At 36.0% G+C, this 26,217-nt stretch overlaps 1 protein-coding gene across 1 annotated transcript in view; it reads right to left on the reverse strand.

Moving 5' to 3' along the window:
- The window catches only part of NEMF (nuclear export mediator factor), a 57,398-nt gene that overhangs the window by 2,583 nt on the left and 28,598 nt on the right, over nt 1–26,217 (reverse strand). The window contains exons 17-32 of the mRNA XM_007192812.3: nt 22,713–22,816; nt 21,262–21,324; nt 16,432–16,544; nt 15,052–15,109; nt 14,522–14,580; nt 14,314–14,434; nt 12,849–13,125; nt 11,775–11,817; nt 11,583–11,632; nt 9,286–9,439; nt 3,288–3,365; nt 2,956–3,153; nt 1,340–1,372; nt 413–513; nt 271–314; nt 111–190 (exon numbers count right to left, since the gene is read on the reverse strand). Coding sequence (XP_007192874.2) covers nt 111–190; nt 271–314; nt 413–513; nt 1,340–1,372; nt 2,956–3,153; nt 3,288–3,365; nt 9,286–9,439; nt 11,583–11,632; nt 11,775–11,817; nt 12,849–13,125; nt 14,314–14,434; nt 14,522–14,580; nt 15,052–15,109; nt 16,432–16,544; nt 21,262–21,324; nt 22,713–22,816 — 1,576 coding nt within the window. The remainder of the gene's footprint in view (nt 1–110; nt 191–270; nt 315–412; nt 514–1,339; nt 1,373–2,955; nt 3,154–3,287; nt 3,366–9,285; nt 9,440–11,582; nt 11,633–11,774; nt 11,818–12,848; nt 13,126–14,313; nt 14,435–14,521; nt 14,581–15,051; nt 15,110–16,431; nt 16,545–21,261; nt 21,325–22,712; nt 22,817–26,217) is intronic.

Genomic DNA, 26,217 nt, shown 5'->3' on the forward strand with positions numbered 1-26,217 from the left:
TTCTACCAAAATAACAGCTGCAGGTTCCATCTACTAACAAAGCGATAACTAACTGCTAACATTTTTAATTGCACCACCGATCTCCAGAGGTTTCTAGAGGAATACTTTACCTTTACACTGCGGAATAAGTCTTTTTCTCTTGCTGTTGCTTCCTTGGAATGCATGAAACTATTCAAGGCTGTTTTTGCAGCTGTAAATAGAAAATAGAAAAATCTACTTCTGTTCAGTCAAGAAATGTTTAAACATAATTCAAAAAAAGATTTTAAATACCTTTTCCCTTTTTCTGAATTCCAGGGGTAAGTTTCACTTTGTATCTTTAAAAAGGAATTGCATGTGTTACTACATAGAGATTACAAAACGATTCATGAGTCAGCGCTGTGGCAGCAGTTTGAGCAAATGCAGGACGACTTACTTATAGTTTGTCATGGTGTTGTATGGGGCACATATTGGAATGGCGAACAGGAGCACGTCTTCAGGGTGTGGCTGCCCCGTCAAAGAGTCGAACAGAGTTTCCTAAACAGGGAAAACAAAAACGATTATAAAAATAATGTATACCAGTCCTAAAAGAGGAAAACTCTAGTAAAACACTGTCAGAATCAATATATTTTATCATTTTCTGATAAACAGTCTTACACCCTTCGGAGCAATAAAGCAGAGCTTAATGACGATTTTTAAAATGGCACCTATTGAAACATTTAAGAGAAAGGGAGAAAAAACTTGTTGGAGACATTTTTGGTTGTCACAACTGAAGTGAGGTTGGGGGAGGAACTAGAGTACGACTGACATCTGCTAGTGGGTAGATGCCAGGGATGGGACAACTCCCCACAACAAAGAATTACCTCCTCCAAAATGTTAATAGTGCCAAAGTTGGGAAACCCTGGGCTAGAACAGTCTTCTCTCATGCCTGTCCTTAAGGAGAAATTCTATGGCTTCTTAAGAGTTCCCATTTTGTGGACTGCATTCAAGATTCCCCATATTTATTTAACAACAGGAGTAAATTTAGATTTAGGACAAAACACTTGGTACAGTTGGTGCTTACTATATGCAGTGAACTTTTCTAAACACTTTATGTATATTATCTTAATTCTCAAAACAACTCTCTCAGTAGGGGCAATTATTATCCCCATGTTTCAGATGAGAAAACTGAGGCATATAGAATGTTTCCAAGGTTGTAGTTATATGTAGTAAAGTTGGGATTGAAACCCAGAATGTGTGACTCCAGAGCTTGTAGTCTTTTCTTAGTGTTTTAAGTTTTAATTAGTTAGAAGTTGTGTGTCAGGTATTCTGGGAACTGGATTGCAGTTAGTGTTGTAGTAGGAACCCCAATACAAAATCATACCTCATTTCCCTGTTGGTCCAGATCTTGCTCTTCCTGTTCCAAATATATAAAATTTTAAGTCAGTTATAACTTAAATTGAAATTCCAAACCATTAAAAACTATGAGGAGAAAGAAAAAGTGATAAATAAGACTGTGAGTAAATATGTGTATCTAATATAGCAGAAAGCAATGCCATTCAAAGAGAAAAAAGACTGTTTCCCTAAAGTTTCAAAAAAAAGACTTCCACAGAATATATGCTAAAGTAGTGAATGCTATTAGGACAATTTAAAGTGACAAATAAGCTTGATAGGTTTGCCAGGGGGAAAGAAAATGGAGAATTCTGGTGAACAGAACTTTTATTTGCTAGTCTCTGTTCAACAGTTTTAGGATGAATTTTTCACGTTACGATAAGCTTAATTTTATTTGCTTATTCACATTAAAAAAATCTATCTGAAGATAATCTATTATTGATGAAAGAACATTCATAATTAACACCTCTGAATATCTGAATCTAGGGTTTACAGAATAGTATAAAAATTTGAGGACAAAAATGAGTTTTAATATTACTAAACAACACTGTTCAGGGAAAAAAGAAAACAGTATCACTTAGGATCCCTGTAAGCACTACCTGCACTGAATAGAGCACACAATTACAACCAAAGCTTTAACTGCCATAAATAAAAATACAAAGTGAAACAATTTTTTTTACAAATTGATAAAACAATAAATCCTTTGTTCAGAATTTCAATAAGATATATATATTCATGCAAGAAGATATACGTAAGGGGGGCTTCCCTGGTGGTCCAGTGGTTAAGAATCCGCCTGCCAATGCAGGGGACACGGGTTCGAGCCCTGGTCCGGGAAGATCCCGCATGCCGCGGAGCGGCTGGGCCCGTCTGCCACAACTGCTGAGCCTGCGCTCTGGAGCCTGCGAGCCGCAACTACTGATCCTGCATGCCACAACTACTGAGGCCTGCGCACCTAGAGCCCGTGCTCTGCAACAGGAGAGGCCACCTCAGTGAGGGGCCCGCGCACCGCGGCGAAGAGTGGCCCCTGCTCGCCGCAGCTGGAGGGGACCCGCATGCAGCAGCAAAGACCCAACGCAGCCAAAAATAAATAAATTAAATAAATAAGAAAAAAAAATAGCTAATCAGAATTAAAAGATATACATAAGGCTGGGCTTTTGTATTCAGTTGATAGAACAATTAGGCAACTATATTAACTGGAAAAATTGTTAACATCTCACACTGTAGCTAGGTTCAACATCATGTAGGATACTATAACATATATATATTCTTATAGAAAAACCTAGAAAAGTGCAAATTCCTTTCCCACTCATCATCAAGATAATCCTAATTATCTGTTTTATTTTAACTAAGTTCCCACCAGAATCTAGCCTCTCCATAAAATTTTCTAATGGCTTATGATAAACTTTTTATGAGCTATCAACACTACCATTTTTATGCTTATATACTGCAATTTTAGTCTTTTAGGTTGTATTTCTAAGATGACTTTCCATTAAGAATAGCGTTACCACTCATCCTGGTTTTAGCACTGTAAATCCCATGTCCTGGGAACCCTGGGATGGTTGGTCACCCTAATTAAGAAGCAAAAGCCCACATGTGTGGTAGCCTTACCTTGTCATCATGTGGATCATCTACAGCCAAGTCTTGTAACTCATGAGTTGTAACTTCAAGGGATGGAGTTTCTTTCTTTATGCTGTCTGAAACTCTTGGTACGCCTTTAGGTTTCTGGGGCTGTTTCTTCACTGGTTCATCCTTTATTTTACCTTTCTTCCCCTTCTTCCCTTTTTCTTCTTTGTTTGAACCTGCAGACTTCAATTCATAGAGGGAAAAACAGTTAATGTTGTCAGTATTTTAACAAAGTATTGAATGTAAAGCATATGATAGGCAGTGGTCTGGATGCCCTTGAAAAACAAAAGAAGAAAATGTTTTTAGATGTTATTTACCCCTAGCAATTTCATGATGAGCTCACGTTCTTCTTCATCTTGGTCCTTGTACTTTTCCTTCATTTTTTTCATTTTACTCTACAAAATAAAAAAATTTTGGTTGGAAAAATTCAGCAGTAAAAAAATGTCAACACATGTTTTGTAAAGAGAAGGTGCTACTTTATTTCTGTCAAAGTTGCTTATTGAGTAAGGCACCATTATAACAAACAACATGAAGTCTATAAAGATGGATAAACCATAGTCCTCACCCTCAAACAATTTACCATCTGGCGGAAAAAGAAGATACACAGAAGAGTAAGGACAAATTAATGCAAAATATTCTAAATACAAACAAGTTTACTCTTAAGATAATTTAGAGAAAGGAGACATTTTTTTCACCTTGAGCAAGAATTGTAGGGAAGAAATAAAGCACAACTAAAAGATGCATAGTACCTGGGAATACATGAACAGCAAGATTATAAGGTAAAGACAGAGCAGAGTAGTAACAGCAAGTCATCGCACTTGGTTGGCATCAGGATACACATATAGAGGAAGAACAGGAAATAAGGCAGCAAAGCTTAGCTGGGTATTTATTGTAGAGGCTATCAATACTTCGAATTTTACCAGTTAAACTACTGATTCTTTACTCTGGGTACACATCCAACTCACCTGAGCAGTTTTTAAAACTACAAACATACAGGCTTCACCTTCAAAGACTTTTTATCTTGACTAGTCTTAGCTAGGGCCCAAATAACAAATTTTTTAAATTTTAAAGATTGCTTTAAACAAGACACACAAAAACCCACTAACTATAAAAGACTGATAAATCAGACTTCATTAAAATTAACAAATGCTGCTCATCAAAAAACACTACTACAGGGACCTCCCTGGCCGTCCAGTGGTTGGGACTTTGCCTTCCAATGCAGGGAGTGTGGGTTCGATCCCTGGCAGACAGCTGAGATCCCACATGCCTCTGGGCCAAAAGACCAAAACATAAAACAGAAGCAATATTGTAACAAATTCAATAAAGACAACAACAACAAAAAAGTCCACATCAAAAAAAACCCACTACTACAGAAGTGAAAATGCAAGTCTTGAAACATGAAAAGTAGTTATAATACATATAACCAAGAAAAGACTTGTATTCAGGATTTCAAAGAACTCCTATAAATCAACGAGAAAGCTGGACAACCCAACTTTTTAAAGCCAAATTAAGTTTCAGTATACACACACTTGAATGACTTAAAAAACGCTAACAATACCAAATGTTAGTGATGACGTGAGGCAACTGGAACTCTGATACACTGCTTGATGTGAAATTGGTACAAGTACTCTGGAAAACTGTTTGGTAATATCTACTAAAGCCAAACACAATATGTGCGCTATAACCCAGCATTTCCACTCCTAGCTATACACAACAGAAGTGCACACTTGCAAACCTAAAAGATACATGTCTTCGATTATCAACAATACAGCAGACAGAAATTGTGGCAGATCCATCATTGGAATGCTATTTAGCAATGCAAACGAACTACTGTTACACACAACAACATGGATAAGTCACAAGGTTGAGTGAAAGATGCCAGACCAAAGAATATATACAGTATGATTGCTTTTTTACATAAAGTTCAAAAACAGGCAAAATAATCTACAGTGATTAAAGAATAATGTTTTTCTCTGGTGGGGATACTATTTATAGAAAGGGACAAGGGTGAGCCCTCTGGAGTAATATAAACATTCAAGTGTCTTATTCTGAGTGGTGGTTTCACAGATATTTGTGCATATAAAAACTGAGCTAAAAACAAGATTTGTGCATTTTACTATGTGTACATTACACCTCAAAAAACAAAAAACTCCAAGAATAAAATAAACACTATTACCAATAAATTGAACCAAGAAATGGAAAACCCAATAAAAAGAACAGTTTCTTGGAAAATATAACTTAGGAAAACCAACTTTGAAAAAACCAGAAAACCTGAATGATAATCACTAAAAACAATTAGTTAGAACTTAAAAACCTACCCATATATCCCTAAATATCAGGCCCGGGTTTATAAGCAATTGCTAAAAAAATTTCAAGGAACAATCTCCATTTTACACAAAGAACTAGAGAGCAGAAAAAGGGAAAAGTATCAAACTTACTTTATGAAGCTGGTATCACCTAGATACCAAAAACAGGCAAGGACAGTATTAGGGGCCAGTTTAAGAGATTTTCTTAAGTAATTTACCACACTAACTCATGAAGGGAGAAAAATAATACATGCAGAAAAACCATTCAATAAAATTTAACTCATCATTATTAAAACTAGCCCTTTGTAAAGGGTATTTATCAACAACCCACAAGAAACATCCTACAATGTTAAAGATCTCAGAAATAGTCCCTTTAATGTATAACAAAGAAGCACACTATTGTTACTTTTATGTAACACTCTACTGATGTTTGAGCCAGTACAAGGTGAGAAAAATAATAATAGATGTTAGGATTAGAAGAGAAGAAAAGCCGTTATCTGCAGACAGTGACTGCCTGAATCTCATCTGTAGATGAAATATTAAATATTCAGTGAGACTGCCTAATACTAGATCTACACATGAAAATTGTCTTTCCATATACCAGTAACTAATAACCATGAAGTGGAAGTTTTAAAAATACAACATTTACTGGACTTCCCTGGTGGCACAGTGGTTAAGAATCCGCCTGCCAATGCAGGGGACATGGGTTCGAGCCCTGGTCCGGGAAGATACCATGTGCCGTGGAGCAACTAAGCCCGTGCGCCACAACTACTGAAGCCCGCGTGCCTAAAGCCCATGCTCTGCAACAAGAGAAGCCGCCACAATGAGAAGCCCGTGCACCACAATGAAGAGCAAACCCCGTTTGCTGCAACTAGAGAAAGCCCGTGCACAGCAAGGAAGACCCAACGCAGCCAAAAAAAAAAAATATACCATTTACAAAAAGTAAGACAATTATAAGTAGGAAGAGATAGGATGTACAAGACTCTAAAAGGAAATATATCTTTATTGAAGAATATAAAATATTATGTACTTATGGTCCACATTCACGAACAGTTAGACTCAATATGGTAAAGATGATAGTTCTCCACAAAATAATCTAAAAATTTAATGTATTTTAGTAAAAATTCCATCAGGATTCACCTTGGAACTTATCTGCAGAATATTTCATTGTATAAATGCACCATGTTATTTTTTGTTATTTTATATTATTAGGCATTTATGATTTTCAGATTTTTTGCAATTATAAACATCAACTTATGAGAATTCCCTGGTGGTCCAATGGTTAGGACTGTGCGCTTTCACTGCCAAGGGCTCAGGTTTGATCCCTGGTGGGGAACGAAGATATCCCACCAGCCGTGCGGCGCGGCCAAAAAAAAAAAATCAACTTGATGAATATCCTTAGTGCATACATATGATTTTTTTAGGATAAATTTCTAAAAATAAGAATTGCTGAGTGAGTCAGAGGACAAATGCATTGTTAAGGACTCTTTTTTTTAAAGCATTTATTTATTTACTTATGTGGCTGCTTTGGGTCTTAGTTGTGGCACGCAGGATCTTCACTGTGGTATGCGAGGTCTTTCATTGCGGCGCACGGGCTCTCTAGTTGTGGCGAGCAGGCTGTAGAGCACGCAGGCTCAGTAGTTGCAGTGCGCAGGCTTAGTTGCCCTGTGGCATGTGGGATTGTAGTTCCCCAACCAGGAATCAAACCCACGTACCCTGCATTGGAAGGCAGATTCTTAACCACTGGACCACCAGGGAAGTCCTGAATTGTTAGGACTCTTGCTGGAAATTCCCATGGTATATATACAAACTTTTACTGAATGACTGAACACACATTAACTATTAATTTGATGGGTGAAAAAATTCCCCTTGTTGACATAAGCATTTCTCTGATCCCTGCTCCCCCACCCCCCAATCTGTCATTTGTGTTTCAATTTTATTGATGGTTCTTTTCTCCACCTGATATTTACTTCAATATTTTTAAAAACATGACTAGCCACTAATTTTTAATGTTTCATACCCTCCCAATCTGTAATGATACTTTATCAAATACTAAATTTTAAAATACACAATTTATGGTTCTATGTGTAGATTTTATTCTGCCTCACTTTTCTATCTGGCTGTTCCTATGTTAACACATACTGTTTTAATAATTCTAACAGTAAATGTTTTACTACCTAGTAGGGAAATCGTTCCTTGATCTTCTTTTTCAAGATTTTCTGGGACTTCCCTGGTGGTGCAGTGGTTAGGAGTCCGCCTGCCAATGCAGGGGATTCGGGTTCGAGCCCTGGTCCAGGAGGATCCCACATGCCGTGGAGCAGCTGAGCCAGTGAGCCACAACTACTGAAGCCCACATGCCTAGAGCCGGTGCTCCGCAACAAAGACAAGCCACTGCAATGAGAAGCACGAGCACCACAACGAAGTGTGGCCCCCACTCGCTGCAGCTAGAGAAAGCCTGCGTGCGGCAATGAAGACCCAACAGAGCCGAAAATAAATAAATAAATAATTGTATTTTAAAAAAAAAGATTTTCTTAGCTATTCTCTGGTATTTACTCTTTTTTTTTTTTTTTTTTTAATTTTTTTAAATTAATTAATTAACTTATTTATTTTTGGCTGTGTTGGGTCTTCGTTTCTGTGCGAGGGCTTTCTCTAGTTGTGGCGAGCGGGGGCCACTCTTCATCGCGGTGCGCAGGCCTCTCACTATCGCGGCCTCTCTTGTTGTGGAGCACGGGCTCCAGACGCGCAGGCTCAGTAGTTGTGGCTCACGGGCCTAGTTGCTCCACGGCATGTGGGATCTTCCCAGACCAGGGCTCGAACCCGTGTCCCCTGCATTAGCAGGCAGATTCTCAACCACTGCGCCACCAGGGAAGCCCCGGTATTTACTCTTTCAAATGAATTTCAGAATTACTTTATCAAGTTAATTAAAATCTCAATTCTTTTTTGAATGACTTCATGTTGAATTTACATATTAATATGAATTGATTTCTTCCCTTCCATATTTATAGTATATCCTTTCACTTATATGAAGCCCACTGGAAAAAAACATAGGAAATTCTGACTACTATGGATGGAAGAAAGATAAAACATGATCTGTACTAAGATTTCAAAGGAATTTAATTTTCCTTAATATATACCTATACATCAGCTCACAATCTCTTTACACTGCTACAACATTTTTTAAAGTACAGTCTATACCCACTACCTCTTCCTTCATTCCTTACCTTTATAAAATATGTAAGAACTGTAACCAAAATTGCATTAATAACTGAAAAAGAAATTACTGAGTTAAATTATCAATGGAGACCAGCATTGCCAGTTATTAGCTGAGTGTCTCTGGCAAATAAATCACTATCTCCTATTACTCTTCTACATAACATGAAAGCTTCTGTACAGATGATCTTAAAAGAACAGAACAGGGCTTCCCTGGTGGCGCAGTGGTTGAGAGTCTGCCTGCTAATGCAGGGGACACGGGTTCGAGCCCTGGTCTGGGAGGATCCCACATGCCGCGGAGCGGCTGGGCCCGTGAGCCACAATTGCTGAGCCTGCGCGTCTGGAGCCTGTGCCCCGCGACGGGAGGGGCCGCGATAGAGAGAGGCCCGCGCACCGCGATGAAGAGCGGTCCCCGCACCGCGATGAAGAGTGGCCCCCGCTTGCCGCAACTGGAGAAAGCCCTCGCACGAACCGAAGACCCAACACAGCCAAAAATAAATAAATAAATAAATAAATAAAATAAGAAAATCCTTTAAAAAAAAACAGCAAAATTGAAAACATATACCAAACTTAGTGATCTATGGGCCCTTGGAATTTAAAAAAAAAAAAAAAAAAAAAAAAAAAAAAGAACAGAACAGTGATCTCTATGCTCCCTAAACACTATCTTTTCAACTAATTTTCAAAAGAAGTCACACAGGATTATTCTTTTGTCTACATCTTCTGTTTCATTTAAACCTCACAACTTCATTTGTGAATCATGTAGTACTAACTTTAACAGCTCACCCCAAAGTTGTATTACCTTTTGTCCTCGTTTCATTGGCTGCACAGCCGGGACATTTTTGCTGGTGTTCTGATGAGTTTCAATGTGTAGAACATTTTCTTTTTCTTTGTCCTTTCCTTCTATCATTTCTAAATCCCCTGAGTCACTTGGAAGCTTTTTTTTCTTCATTTCCCTAAATATAAATGAAATGGAAACATCTAAGAATTTCATATTCTTAGTATCCTAAAAAAATTACATGGGGAGGGGAACATGTGCAATATATAAGAGGTCAAGGCTTCTGCTTAATTTGTTATCACCAGGCTGCAGTATACAAGAAGTGCAAGTCATCATACATGAAAAAGCTGAAAATTTTTCTCTCATGCATTTATCATTCTTTCTGTCATCCAGGCTCAAAATACTGTCATCCTTGACTTATCCTGATTCAGTAGCCACATTTAGTCCCTCAACACTTTGATGGCCAGGCACTGGGATTTGTAGTCTTCGTCTCAACATGGCCTTGGCAGACGTTATGTATTCAATAAAACATTTGTGGATTGGTTAGCAGAATAAATGGATTTAAAAAATAAGCAGATTAAAGAGGAAAGGAAAATTCTATTACTGTGATATTTTTCATGTGCGATCTCTTCTATTCCCAATGCCACTGCCCTAAGTCCAGGTCCTTATCACTTGCCACCCAGACTTCCTCCATATTTCCCCCATAATCTGTTCTACATGAACTTCTAGATTATTTTTCCATAACTGTTTACCTATGTCACACTCCCATTCAAAGTCTTCCAAAAGTCCTCCTCACATCACTTTCAGGATAAGTCCAAAACACTTAGCTTGTCATTCTAGGTTCTCCACTTTTGGTCCAATCTCACTTTGCCAATCTTATCTGCCAGTTCACAAACATGAATATTCTGTTCCTTTCACCTCAATTTATCTATCATTTCCCCAAAGCACTTCGAATATTACATCCAAATACCCACCACCTCCTCCCCTTTGATCATACTAATTCTCCTTGGAGTCTCCGACCTTCTTAACTTCATTTGCCTAAGATCCTACTATATCTTCAAGGTATAAACTTCTGATGGTATTTCCCAAAACAACTGAACTCAAAGTAAATTCTTACTCCAGAACTACTGTATCACTTTCAGATAACACTATTTATAGATTTATGGCTATTTCCTGAATCCAGGACTCAAAAGCTTCTTGATGGCATGAACTTTATATTTTACCTCTTTGTGTACTCAGTATCTAGCATAATACCATGTATTCAGAGAGTTTTCTGTAATTGTTTATAATGATTATCTTTCTCAAACAAAAGTGTTTATTATCCACTTCAATCTAGGGCCTCTTTCTGGAGTGCTTTACTGGTTGTAGTCTTTTTCACCCTACAGTAGTTGTCTCAGTTGTCCCTTTCATTCTGCCTCTATCTTTTTCTGTTCGCCTTCTGAGCCCTACTATATTAGAGAAAAAGAAAAGACAAGGAAAAAACCGCAAGTCTTCTTCTTACATAAAAATTTCCTAATTTCAGTACAGGAATGCCTCAGAGATATTGCAGATTCTGTTCCAGACCACTGCAACAAAGTGAATATCACAGTAAAGCAAGTCATGAATTTTTTGGTTTCCCAGTGCATACAAAGTTATGCCTACACTCTACTGCAGTCTATTAAGTGTGCAAAGCAATATGTCTTAAAAAAAGCAATGTATATACCTTAATTTAAAAACACTTTATTGCTCAAAAATGCTTACCACCATCTGAGCCTTCAGTGAGTCGTAATCTTTTTATAATAGTAATATCAAAGATCACTGATCACAGATCACCATAACAAATATAATAATAATGAAAAAGTTTGAAATATTGCAAGAATTCCAAAATACGACCCAGAGACATGAAGTGAACAAATGCTGTTGGAAAAATGGTGCCAACAGATTTGCTCCATGTGGGGTTGCCATAAACCTTCAATCTGTAAAAAACACAATATCTGCAAAGCACAATAAAATGAGGTATGCCTGTATTCCTGTTTATTTCTGTCAATATTATCCTAGAATCAGCCTGTCTAATACACTGCAATTATTATTGTACATATTTATGTAATAAAAGGTCTGTCTTATGTTACTTGACCTATCTCACTGATTACAGTGGAAGACTGGGGCCCTAAAACAGAAAAACCTGTTAGAGCTGAATATGAAAGACTAAACAAAATTTATGCTAAGTCTTGGTAATTTTAGTAAGGGAGATCTTTATAACAGCCAATTGATTTGTCATAACTGAGTTGTTAATTTAAAAAAAAAATGGATGCTTTTCAGTTAAATAACACAAATATATTTACCTTCTTTCCTTGGCTGACAAATGCCTCCGGCTCTGCAATTTACTGTCGCTCTATTAAAATTAAAACAAAAAACAAGCAAATACAAACAATAACATCGCCACTGTTAATTTTTCAAAAGCTAAAATTAAAAAGTAGAAAATTATTTATTGAGAAGGACATGATGTTCTTCATAAAACTGAAAAAAACCTTTACCATATTAGAAGATTCCTCTTTTGAAGCCAATTTCTGGAGAGACCTATGGAAACAAACAGAAAGAGAAGTCCACTACCCTATAAAAGGCATTCATTCATTTACAAAGTCCCAAAACATCCCCATATCATATGCTTAGTTAATTATCAGCAATCCTACAAATTTTCAAATTTGGTAAAATTAGAAAAAATATAATCAAATTGCTCATCTCCTCACTTTAAAATATATTTTTAAATAGTTGACATGTCTTGGACACTTACTATGTACCAGGCACTGCTAGATGCTTTACATTCATGTAATCTTCAAAACCCTATGAAGGGGGGTACCATTCTCTTTTCACCAAGAAGAAAACTGAAGCTTAGACATAGAGTCACTTGCCCAAGGACATACTCTAAGATTCAATACTGGTCTGACTCCTAAGCCTTTCCTAACTACTCCAATAATAAAGCTTTTACAGCTATGGTATTGTTTACCTGGTGATCAGTAAGACATTAAAGACTAAGACAACTTTTTTTTTTTTTGTAATGTAACTGCTTTTATTATTAGCATTTATAACCATTTACTTGTTTCTATTTTGACCTAGTTTGGCCACTTTTTTTTTTTAATTAATTAATTGATTAATTATTTATTTTTATGGCTGTGTTGTGGCAAGCGGGGGCCACTCTTCATCGCGGTGCGCGGGCCTCTCACTATTGCGGCCTCTCTTGTTGCGGAGCACAGGCTCCAGACGCTCAGGCTCAGTACTTGTGGCTCATGGACCTAGCTGCTCTGCAGCATGTGGGATCTTCCCAGACCAGGGCTTGAACCCGTGTCCCCTGCATTAGCAGGCAGATTCTCAACCACTGCGCCACCAGGGAAGCCCCTGGCCACTTTTATATATATTGTGTTTTTCTACCCTGGGTCCTGGGAATTTCTTAAGAGATCTACCCCCCTATCAAATGGTGAAAAGATAGTAAGCTCGTAGGACAATGGAGGGTAAAAGCACTGAAGTCAGTCTTGGTATTATTTGTATAAGGATTAACTCTTCATCACTCCCAGCTTACAAAATAAAACTTAAAATTACAGTTTTTAAATTACCTTTGGGATTGAAGGTGGGACAAGTCAATGGAAGTATCAGGATAATGTAATGTCTCTTCCCCTTCATCCTTCATTTCACCAACAGGTTCCTGATGTTTTACCACCTCCTCAGATTCTCCTTCATCTTCAGAGCTTTCTTCCTGAATTAGTTCATTTAGCTCATCACCACCACTCTGAATAGTAATATCCCCTTGGTCAACCTGAGTCACAAGTTCCACTTCCGCAGGATTTTCATGTAATTCCTCTTTATCTTCTTCACTGCTACTGTCACCTCCATCTGTTGAATTACCATAAGGAAAGTCAGGAGTGCTATCACCACAACAAAGTTAGATGATTTCCTTGAAAACTTCATAAAAATATTCAATTCACTCCCTCTTTCTCCAAAAGATCACCAGAAAAATGCCTGATCTTCCCCAAAAGTTACTCTGACTTATAGACAAAAGGATACTCTGTATCAGGAATTGTTTGGAATAAATTGACAAAAGGATACTCTGTATCAGGAATTGTTTGGAATAAATTATCTCCAAGATCCTTTACTACAATAAATTTCTTAGACATTGCGACCATTTCTACAATGAAAACTATAGCTTGTCTTTGTTAAGTATTTCCAGAAAGGAGGAAAATAGAAGTAGTTATATAAATTCTGCCACTTTTATTATAATTTGCACATGAGAACTGAAATGAGATAAAACAAGTTACATAACTGGCACACAGCAAGTGTTCACACTTTTGCAAAAGGAACACGGTTCTAGTAGTAATAATACGGTCTAGTTACCTCACCTATAAAGTAAGATGCCACCAACCATCTGACAAGGATGGTTGTGAGAATTCAATAAAAAATAATGTAAATAAAGTATACATGTCACGAACATGGTGAAAATTCAAAAAAATAGAATCATGTACAATAGCAGTTGTAAGTGAAACAATGAAATATTACTCCTAAAAAGGAATGACTCTAGGAGATGTAAAAATAACTTAGAGGGCATACATTCCCTAGTTCCTTTAGGTAGGTAGGTAAATTTATTTCAGCAACCGCAGCTGCTCTCTACTTGAAGCAAATAACATTATTAAATCAAGCTAAATTCTCATAAGAAATTGTACTTGTTATAAACTCATCTTTGTATTGCTTCTAATTCCTAAACCCAAAAGTAAATGCTCACTTATATATACCCGAGTCTATCTCTGTTAAACACATTTATGTACTACTCATTAAATACTGGGGAAGTTTTATAATATAAACATATATTCAAGTATTAGTTATGGATCTAATTAAACACTTTATAATTCACTAGAATTAAGTATATTTAACATTTCCAAAACCAAAATTCAATAAAGTTGACAGCAAGTTGGGGCTTTTCGGAAATTTTAATTACCCCAAAAGACACGATCTTCTAAGTAAGAATTTAGAAGCAAAACTAAACAACAGAAAACATTATAAGCTACTTTATTAAAATCTGTAAACTACCTAGTTGTTCCATTTCTTCTGATATGAGTTCACTTGTGCAAATCGCCAGTGTCTCCATGTCTTCATCCTGCACTCTGACTTTTCGTTCACCCCGATGTCTCCAAATACAAGACTCATCTACCTATGGAAACAGTTCTTTTCACTAGTGGAACTTTAGGTTAAGACTAATGAAAATCAGAAAAAAAATAATGAAGAAGCTGAAGAGTACCTTAAAGAGGAAGCTAAATCCCATCATTAGATGTGAGGGAGGAAGGAAATTCTTTTTTCCTACAAAAGATAATGTACATGAGTGTTTTAAAAATACTGTTTTCTCCATTTTATGCTTGTAAGATATCTGCCACAATGGTCACATTTGTTCTGTCTTTTCTCTGTCATGAAGGAACATTTCCCATTTACAGAATTTGGCATTATATACAGGAACAGGAATTAAGAAAGAAAAAATATGAATGCTTGCTCTCATCATCTGGGTTAGTCAGATCCTGAATAATCTATTTTTAGAAAAAAGGTCATGCTATACTTTCTTACCCTTATAAATGTAAACTATATGAAAGTACACTGTCATCAATAAAAATATATATGGAGATGACATGTCAAATGCTAAATTTGCAACACCACAGCAAAATTTTCCTTATTTAATAACAGACTTCATATATGAAGTCAGAATAATTAGTTTCTGTTCTGAGAATATTAGTAGATGGTCCTCAAACCTGTCTCCATAATCCACTGGCAAGTCATTACCTCTTATCATGAAGCTTCCTGTTGTCAAATATTCTCCAGTTGGTGCTGTTTTAGACACCTGAGGAACACAATAATACATTATACTCTTGTCTTAAGAAATATGTTTTTTTAAATTTTCACCTGAGAAAGTACAGCCATATTGAAGTAGTAAACAGTACTACATCCTGAAAAGTTTATAATTTAGCAAAAATTCTTAACACTGAAGGGCTATCTCTTCAAAGATACATATATCTTTGTCCATAACAAAGAAAAGAAATAATGAAGGATACACTACATCAATCATTTTCAAATGCCATGGACTAGAGCCACAACTGATCCACATTTCCTCTAATGTGAGACATAATAAGAAAAACAAGGATAGTTTAATAAGCTCATCATAAAGGTATAAATCCATATTTACTATATTTATTACATTAAATCCTTTCCTGAGATACTTTTTTTTGGTAATAACATAACCTTTCATCTTAGTAAATAAAGATAATAGCATATTTTTTAAAATATCTTCTAATTTGGCAAAATAGGAAGTGAGCAACATAACTCCACAATTTAAAAAAATTTTACACATCTGTGAAACACCCAAATCTGAGAGTATCTTTACTAGTAATAGTTATGCAAGGGATTAAAAGCACACTAAAAAAACCTATTCATAAAAGAATTAAAGCCACTTCTACAATAGTACCAAGGCAGAAAATATAATCCCAGAAGTGATATTAATTTCCCAAGGACACAATATCACAACGTAGCAGAAAATAGTAAATATAAACAGATATAATATGAAACTAAATCTAAGGGAGGATAATAGTATTGAACTCTTTTTACCTTGCTGTATAGCTTTAAGACTTTGTAAAAGTTTATCATTATCAATTATAATTCTTGAGAATGTGAAATGAATAGCAATGTGAAGTCATATATGGAATGAAGTATCATCAAAAAAATAGCATTAACCACAAAGAAGGACAATTACTAAAACCAAGTGTATAGAAAAAGACCACTGGATATACCCACTTTACAGGAAGGGCCAAAGAGAATTCAGAAAATTTCAACAAAGGTGAACAGGAGAGAGACTTTTTAGGTCAGTAGGCCAGTCATAACTGGAACAGTCTTTATCCCATATAATTACATGGATCACTCTCAAATCTTACCTTTCCAGAAAGGCCTTCCCTGACACTACATTCAAAATGGTAGCCTCTATCACTCTCTATCCCCTTACTCTGCTTTAAAAATAAACTTTGTTACCTGCCACTACATATCTATTTTTCAACACCAAAATGTCAACTCCATCACAAGGTACTTTGTCTGCCTTGTTCAATTCTATATCCTCACAATTTGGAACACAGTTGCTCTTACTAAATTAAGAAAAAGGACCACAGCCCTTATTACCTGATGATGGTACACCCACCAAGCACTAGTGATAACTCGTGCATCCCAAGCAGCACTGTAGCAAAGTGCCATTGTGCCAGCTTCAGTCAAGGTCCGAGGGGGAACTGGTTCTCCTGTAATAACAATACTACAACGCTTCAGTACCAAAGTACAGACATGGAAACCACATGCAGCATAACAGGTTCACTCCTCTTATATTTTAAATAATAATACCACACTTTAATTTCAGTATTACAAGAAGTTACTATTTTTATTAAAAATGTATTTACAGGGCTTCCCTGGTGGTGCAGTGGTTAAGAATCTGCCTGCCAATGCAGGGAACACGGGTTTGATCCCTGGTCTGGGAAGATCCCACATGCCACGGAGCAACTAAGCCCATGCGCCACAACTAATGAGCCTGCGCTCTAGAGCCTGCAAGCCACAATTACTGAGCCCGTGTGCCAGAACTACTGAATCCCACACGCCTAGAGCCCATGCTCCGCAACGAGAAGCCACCACAATGAGAAGCCCGCGCACTGCAATGAAGAGTAGCCCCCGCTCGCTGCAACTAGAGAAAGCCCGCGCACAGCAACAAAGACCCAACGCAGCCAAAAAAAAATAAATTAAATAAATTTTTTAAAAAAATGTATTTACACAGCAGGTTTTTAAATGGTCTAAGTAAATAAAACAAGTCAGAGAAGAAATATCCTCACTTTTATCAGTAATTCTCACATCATTCCAGATAATTTAGAAAAATCTATTCAAAAGTTGAAGACTTCCAGAATTACTATATATTGCCTAATTTGTCAAAATGAAGAGCATATTAATATACCCCTACAGTAAGAATTCAAATATTTTAAAATTGGGATATAATCCACATACCATAAAATTCACTCTTTTAAAGTGTACAATTCAGTGGGTTTTAGTATAGTCATAAAGCTATGCAATCATTACCATTAATTTCAGAACATTTTCATCATCCCCAAAAGAAATCCTGTATCTATTAATAGTCACTCTTCATTTTCCCAGCCGCTGGCAATCACTAATCTACTTTCTGTCTCTAAAGATTTGCCTATTTTGGAATTTCATATACATGGAATCATACATACCTGGCTTCTTTCACTTAGCATGTTTTCAAGGTTCATTCATGTGAGAGCATATGTCAGTACTTCATTTCTTTTTAAGTCTGAATAATATTCTATTATATGGACACACCACATTTTGTTTATTAATCAATGGATCAACATACAGGTTGTTTCCATTTCTTGGCTATTATAATGCTATTATGAATATCTGCAAATAAGTTTGGACATATGTTTTCAATTATCTTGGAATACCTAGAAGTGGAATTGCTGGGTCACATGGTAAAATCTATGTTTAACTTTCTCAGAAACTATGAAACTATTTCCTATAGCAGCTAGATCATTGTCCATTCCCACCTGCAGTGTATAAGGGTTCCAATCTCTCCACAACCTCACCAACTGTTACTGTTTGTTTTTTTGTTTTTTGTTTTTTTGGTCGCCCTGTGTGGCTTGTGGGATTTTAGTTCCCCGACCAGGGATTGAACCCAAGCCCTCGGCAGTGACAGTGTGGAGTCCTAACCACTGGACCGCCAGGGAATTCCCACTGTTTTTTTATTTCAACTATTCTTGTGGGTGTGAGGTGTTATTTCTCTGTGGTTTTGATTTGCTTTTCCCTAACAGACAAATAATGCTGAGCATCTTATCATGTGCTTGTTGGCCTTTTGTATATCTTTGGAGAAATGTCTATTTCACATTTTAAAAATTTTGTTCATTTTAAAATTGCCTTTCTATTGTTGAGTCAGAAGAATTCTAGAGTTCTTTGGATATTGGTCCTTTATCAGATAAATGACTTGCAAATATTTCCTCCCATTCTGTGGATTGTCTTTTCACTTTGATAGAGTCCTCTGAATTAAAGTTTTAATTTTGCTTAAGTCTGATTTGTTTTTTCTTCAGTTGCTTATGCTTTTGGTGTCATATCTAAAAAATGACTTCCTGGTCCAAGATTATTAAGTTTTACACCTTATTTTCTTCTAACAGTCTTATAGTTTTAGCTCTTAAATTTAGGCCTTTGATGCATTTAATTTTTATAAATGGTATGAAGCAGGGGTCTAACTTCATTCTTTGGCACATGGATATTAGTTGCATCAGCCTTATTTGTTGAAAAAATTATTCTATCCCCACTGAATGGCCTTGGCACCCTTGCTGAAAATCAACTGACCATAAACAAGGAATCTCAATTCTCTTCATTAATCTATCAGTCCATCCTCACACGAATACCACACTGTCCTGATACCACACTGACTGTTGTTTTGTAGGAGGTTTTGAAATCAGTAAGTTGGAGTCCTCCAATTTTGTTCTCTGTTTTCAAGAATGATTTGGCTAATCTGGGTACTCTGCATTTCCACATGAATTTTAGTATGAGCTTTGTCCATCTCTGCAAAAACAGGCAGCTGGAATTTTGAGAGGAACTGCACATATCTGTACATTAATGTGGGAAGTACTGCCGTCAGAACAATATTAAGACTTCTAATTCATAAACATTGGAAGTGCTCCCCTTTATTTAGGTCTTCTTTAATTTCTTTCAATGATGTTTTGTAGTTCAGTGTGTATGTCTTGCATTTCTTTTTGGTAAATTTATTACTAAATATTTTATTCTTTTGTAATGCTGTTATAAGTAGATGTTTTATTAATTTCCTTTTAATATTGCTCATTGTTAGTATATAAAAATACAACTTTTATATATTGACCTTATATCCTAGACGTTGCTGAACTTGTTTATTAACTAATAATTTTTAGTAGATTGCTTAAGGTTTAAATATATAAGATTATGTCATTTGCAAACAGAGATAGTTTTATCTGTCCCTTACCAATTTGGATATTTTAAACTTTTTATTGCCTAATGGCCTACTTAGAACCTCCATACAATGTTGAGTAAAAGTGTGGCAAGAACAGATGTGCTTATCTTGTTCCTGATCTTGGGGGAAAAGCTCTCAGTCTTTCACCATTAAGCATGATTTTTAGCTGTGGATTTTTTCATAGATGTTCTTTACCAACTTGAGGAAGTTTCCATCTATTCTTAGTTTGTTGAGTGTTTTTATCACAAATGAGTACTGGGTTATTACCAAAGGCTTTTTCTGCATCAATTGAGATCATCATGTGGTTTTTGTCCTTTATTTTACTAACACACTGTATTACATTAATTTTCATATGTTAAACTAACTTTGCATTCCTGGGAATAAATCCCACTTTATCATGTGTATAATCCTTGTAATATGCTGCTGGATTCAGTTTCCTAATATTTTGTTGAGGATTTTTGTGTCTATATTCATAAATGATATTGGTCTGTAGTTTTCTTTCCTGTGATATCTTCGTCTGGTTTTGTTATTAGGGTAATACCAGCCCTATAGAATGAGTTAGAAATTTCCTCTCTCTTTTATCTTTTGGAGGTTTATGAAGGATTGATGTTCAGTCTTCTTTAAAAGTTCTGTAGATTTTAGGAATTTGAATCTTATTGTTTTGGTTAGTCTAGCTAAAGGTTTATCAGTTTTTTCGATCTTTTCAAAGAACTAACTTTGGTTTTGCTGATTTTTCTCTACTGTCTTTCTAGTCTCTGTTTTGTTTATTTCCACTCTAATCTTTACCATTCCCTTCCTTTCCTTACTATGGGTTATCTGCTTTTCTTTTTCTAAATCTTAATGTGTACAGTTTTGTTATTGATTTCAAATCATTCCTCTTTTTTATTATAGGTAGTACAGCTATAAATCCCTCTCTGAGCACTGCCTTAGTTGCATCTCATAAGTCTCAATAAATTTGTTTTCATTTTATTCATCTCAAAGTATTTTCTAACACCCCTGTGATCTCCTCTTTGATCCACTGGTTATTTATGAGTGTGTTGTTTATTTCCACACATTTGTGAATTTTCTAAATTTTCTTCTATTAGTGGTTTCTAATTTCACTCCATTATGGTCAGAAAATTTACTTTATATGATTCATTAGTTTTAAATTAACTGAGACTTATTTTATAGACTATCATATGGTCCACCCTGGAGAATGTTCCATGTGCACTTGAGAAGAATGAGTAATCTAGTGTTGTGAGGTAGAGTGTACTAGATATGTGTAGAATCTAGGTAACTTGAGTGTTGTTCAAGTCTTCTATTGCCTTGTTGATCTTATAGCTAGTTATTCTATCCATGATTGAAAGTTAGGTATTGATGTCTTGAACTACTATTATTAAATTGTCTATTTCTCCCTTCAATTCTGTCAGATTTTGCTTCATGTATTCTACAGCTCTGTTGTTGGATGCATATATGTTTATTTATTATTTTATAAATTCATTTATTTATTTATTTTTGGCTGTGTTGGGTCTTCATTGCTGCACGCAGGCCTTCTCTAGTTGTGCGAGCGGGGACTACTCTTCATTGTGGTGCGTGGGCTTCTCATTCCAGTGGCTTCTCTTGTTGCAAAGCACAGGCTCTAGGCATGCAGGCTTCAGTAGTTGTGGCACATGGACTCAGTAGTTGTGGCTCGCAGGCTCTAGAGCACGGGCTCAGTAGTTGTGGTGCACGGGCTTAGTTGCTCTGCGGCATGTGGGATCTTCCTGGACCAGGGCTCGAACCCGTGTCCCCTGTACTGGCAGGCGGATTCTTAACCACTGCACCACCAGGGAAGTTACAGATGCATATATGTTTATAACTGTTACATCTAATTGATGGATTGACACTTTTATCATTATAAAGTGTCCTTCTTTATCTGTATTAGTGATTTTTCTCTTATACTAAAAATATTTTAAACAAAATAATTAAAGTTATGAATAATAGAAATATATTACCTGTTGGATTCTTAATTACACAGCTAGTTGCTCCATGAAGGTCAGCATGTACATAAATGTCCCCTTTAAAACAAATAAGAAATAATACTTTAAGTCCTGTTTCTTTGTTTTTAAGTTGAAATTGTTTATTTACTTATTGTTTAATGGGTTCAAAATCCAAAAGGTATAAGAAGACATATAAAGAAAAGTCTATCTCCCACCCCTGGGAGATTTCTCATAGGCCTCCTCAGAGGAAAGCAATGCTAATAAGGCAGATTACAAAAATAGTCACAGTTCTTCTCCCTCCCTCTATCCACACCTCTTTGCTCTATGACCTTGAAGCTTCTCCCATCAAGAGGTGGAGTCCACTTCCCCATCCCTCAAATGTGGGCCGACCCCTTGACCTGCCTTGGCCAGCAGAATGTGGCAGATGTGACCAAATGCCAGTTCCCAGCCTAGGCCTTGAGAGGGGCTGTATGCTTCCTCTTTTTCTCTCAGAAATTTGCTGAGTTACCATATAAGCAAGCCCAGGCTAGCCTGATGATGGGTGAGAGACACACAGAGATGAGTCATCCTAGCAAGTGCACAGGTCCTGAGGACCATAGATGGTTGACAAATATGACAAACAGCCAGGAAGCCAGACTGAAGGAAAGTAAGAAATGAGGCTAGAGAAGAAGTCAGAAGCCTTGTAAGCCAAAATGAGGACTTCTAGTTTTATTCTGAAGTGTGTGATAGCAACAAATGAATAAATGAGCAAACAGATGAATGCAGGAATGAATGGTCAACTAGGGAAAAGTAAAGTGCATGGTTTCTAACAGAAAAAATGAGCAGCCATTGTTTGCCATGGATAGTTCATCTGGGATTTGAAACTCAAAGAAGAGCAAAGCCCATACAGTTCCATGAAAGGCTCAGCTCACAATGAACAAAGTTAGAGAAGACAGAGACCAAGCCCTAGGTACCATGTAACCTAACCCTGTTGCTTTCTTTCCTGGTTCTGGATCCTCAAAGGACATCAGATTAGCTCTGATACTGATTATTGATTTCTGATACCCACACTGAGGGTTCACACAGTGAAGTGGTGGTTATCAGCAAACAAAAACAAATGAGAGGCCTTACAACACAGTGCTTAAGTCCTGCTTCTAAAAGTGAAAAACGGTCACAAACTTCAGCACTGAAAAATTAAGCTTTTAAGAATTTGATCTACAATGATTTTGAAGGATTGAAAGCTATTTTCTTAATGTAGTAGAAAATCAAAATCTAATACTACAGATTAGCTCGGCATTACTACTTTAGGGATATTCACTTAAAATGTGAATCAAGTATCAAAGCACATATTCAACAAACCATAAACCATGAAATTCTTTCTACCAATTAAATCTGTCAAACAAAGGAGTACAAGATAAAAATCTATACCTAATATCGAGATAACCGATCCAGTTACTTAAAAGAAAATTCTTCAGAATTTTACCTACCTGGTGTCAAGTATCTTTTCACAATTATTTCATTCTGTTGCTGATCTCGTCCACCAATAATTAGATAGTTCTCTGAGCTAATGAACCAGAGGAATTTCTCAAACCTACCAAATTTTAAAGAAAAAAGTTAACATTTCTTTCCCTTCATGGTTGCCTGAATTCACACCCTTTTAACAAACAAAATAAAACAGAAAGCTCTCCTACCTGTGAAGGTTAAGACAACTTGATGGCTTAATTTCTTTTCTTAAGACATCAAGCTGAATTTTACTGAAAACTTGCAATACAAATTGCCCTAGCATATTCTTAAGACAGTCTCAGTAGAAAACAATTAAATTTTATGTTTAAAAAATATGTTCTCTCTTTATCTCCCTCCCATATAGACAGCCTTCTTAAACTGACGTTATAACAATGAATTACAAAAAGCAAAAGCATGAAATGTCACATGGTCCCTAGGTTTAGCTTTCTTTCAGTGGGGCACTGGATAGGCTTTGGGACCACTGATGAGAAAGAAAAGTTGTTTTCCCATTCTGTCCTCAATTAATCAACTGAATGTTTACATATATGATATTCTTTACAGTTTAAAAAAAATACTAAAAACCAAAAATTGCTGTCAGAAGTGTAAAATTATAACTTTTCTCAAGAAACAAATTAACTTGGGTTTTCATGATTAATACATACCACCACGATAAAAAGTAAAGAGTGTATATTTGTATGACATTTAGAAAATGAGATGAACATACATATTTCCTATTTTACATATGACTCGCAAGATAATTTTTTTATGATTTAACCTAGAATTTTAAAATTTCTGGTTAAAGATGATAGATTGAGCACAGGCATTAAATGAAACTTCCTCATAGCTCCCAAAATATAATAGCAAAAGGATTCTATTCCTATTTTCTAACCTGATTTTTTATTGAGTAATACATATACATGGTTCAAAACATGTTTTAATTACATAAAAAAGTATAGTGAGAGATCCTACATCTCTTCAGTTCCCACAGCTACTACTAACCAGTGGGCCATTAGCTTCCTGTATCCCTCTCCAGAGTTTCTTTATACATACAAAAGATAAAATAAAATGCTTATTCTAAACCTTTTCTCTTTTTCAGACGCAACACACTGTTCTGCATATTTTTTTCTTTTTTCACTTAAAAATATATTTTCCTCATTGCTGAATGGATGTACTATACTGATTTAACCACTTCCCTATTGATGGTAAAGAGGTTTGCAAAAAGACATAGACCCACAAGGACAAAAAGAATGTGAAAGATAAATCAAGGATGTATTTTGTAATCATCCTAGCAGAGGAATGCATAACTAACAGGCCAAAAAAAAAAAAAAGCCAACTAATCAAAAAAAGCAACAAGGAAGACAAAAAAGAACACAGAACAAATAAGACACATTGAAAGCTAGTAGTAAGATGGTTAGATCTAAACCCAAATATATCAGAAATTATATTAAATATAAATGTAGTCAATTCTCCAGGTAAAATGCAAAGACTGTCAGACTGGGGAAAAAACAATGATATATACTCCTTTAAAATATAAGGCTATAAAAAGGTTGAAATACAATGATGGAAAAAGATAATACCATGCAAATACTAACCAAAAAACAGTTTATACAGTTTTAACATCTCACACAGATGGAAAAAATAGATATAAGTTAAAAGGACATTTCATTAAAATTAATAAAAGGCTCAATTCACTGAGATGATATAACAGTTCTATATTTCTATCACCTAATTACATAGCCTCACATATATAAAGCAAAAGTGCAGAAGTAAAAGGAGAAACAGATAATCCAAACTGTATATTTAACACACTTCTCTCAGTAACTGGGAAAACAAGCATTAAAAAGAATTATAAAGGGACTTCCCTGGTGGCACAGTGGTTAAGAATCTGCCTGCCAATGCAGGGGACACAGGTTCGAGCCCTGGTCTGGGAAGATCCCACATACCGCAGAGCAACTAAGCCCATGAGCCACAACTGCTGAGCCTACGCTCTAGAGCCTGTGAGCCACAACTACTGAGCCCGCGTGCCACAACTACTGAGCCCGCATGCCTAGAGCCCATGCTCTGCAACAAGAGAAGCCACCGCAATGAGAAGCCTGCGCACTACAACGAAGAGTAGCCCCCGCTCGCCGCAACTAGAGAGAGCCTGCGTGCAGCAACGAAGACCCGACGCAGACAAAATAAATAATTAAAATTAAAAAAAAAAGAATTATAAAGGTGCCAAAGATTTGAACAACTTGATTGATAAACATGACCTGATATTTAGAGAAATGCACTAAGTAACTGTAGAAAAGACACTCTTTTCAACTATATATGAAACATTTATAAATAAAGCTGTCCATAAATAGACTGGGCCATAAAGCAAGTTTCAACAACAAACACCAAATGACTGAGATAATTCAGAATATCACCTTTTATGCAAATTAAGCTAAAAATCAGTAACAAAAAGATAACCAAAAACCCCCATGTGTTTGGAAAGTAATACATATACTTCTAAATAATGCATGAGTGAAGAAATCACCATGGAAATTAGAATATATCTTGACATGAAAGATAATGAAAATACTAAACGACAAAACTTTTTAGATATAGTTAAAGCCATGCTGAGGGAAATTTATTGCCTTACATATATTAGAAAAGAGGCCGGGGGAAGGGGGAAATCAATGAACTAAGCTTCTGTCTCAAGAAATCAGAAAGGGAAATGCAAGTAAATCCCAAAGAAAAGTAGAAGGATGAAAATAATTATTAAAATAGAAAGCACATATATAATACTGGAGATCAATAGTCAAAAACTGGTTCTTTAATGATATTAATACTACTGAAAATCCTCTGGTCAGATTAATCAAGAAAGAGAGAAGGCACAAATAATTCTTGAATGAAAAGGGAGAAGTAATTAATGATTCTAGGGATGTTAAAAACTTAAGTGGAGGGACCTCCCTGGTGGTCTAGTGGTTAAGACTCCATGCTTCCACTGCAGAGGGAACGGGTTTGATCCCTGGTCAGGGAACTAAGATCCCACATGCCACATGGTGTGGCCAAAAAAAAAAAAAAAAAGTTAAGTGGAATATTATAAACTTTTTGCCAATAAATTTCAAACTTTGGACAAAATAGACAGAGTCTTAGAAAAACATTGCTAACCAAAACTAGAAAATGAGTAGTCCTTTTATCTACTAAAGAATTTGAATCTGTAATGAAAAACTTTCCCATAAAGAAAACTCCAGGTGACTTCCATCAACATTTAAGGACAATTGATAAAGGAACACTTTCCAATTTGTTTTACGAGATAATATAACCTTGTACCAACAGTTAACAAAAACATTATGAGAAATGAAAATTACAGGTCAATCATATTCATCAATAGAGATGTCAGAGAGAGAAAGAAAAGAAAAGAAAAAAGCAACAAGATTTTGAAAGCTGGAAAATAAATGAACAAGTGAGCAGACTCAAGAAGCTGAATCCTGAGCTGACGGTGCAAAAAGCCAAGAGACAAAT

This window comes from Balaenoptera acutorostrata, chromosome 3, assembly GCF_949987535.1.
Source record: "Balaenoptera acutorostrata chromosome 3, mBalAcu1.1, whole genome shotgun sequence".
Taxonomy (NCBI): Eukaryota; Metazoa; Chordata; class Mammalia; order Artiodactyla; family Balaenopteridae; genus Balaenoptera; species Balaenoptera acutorostrata.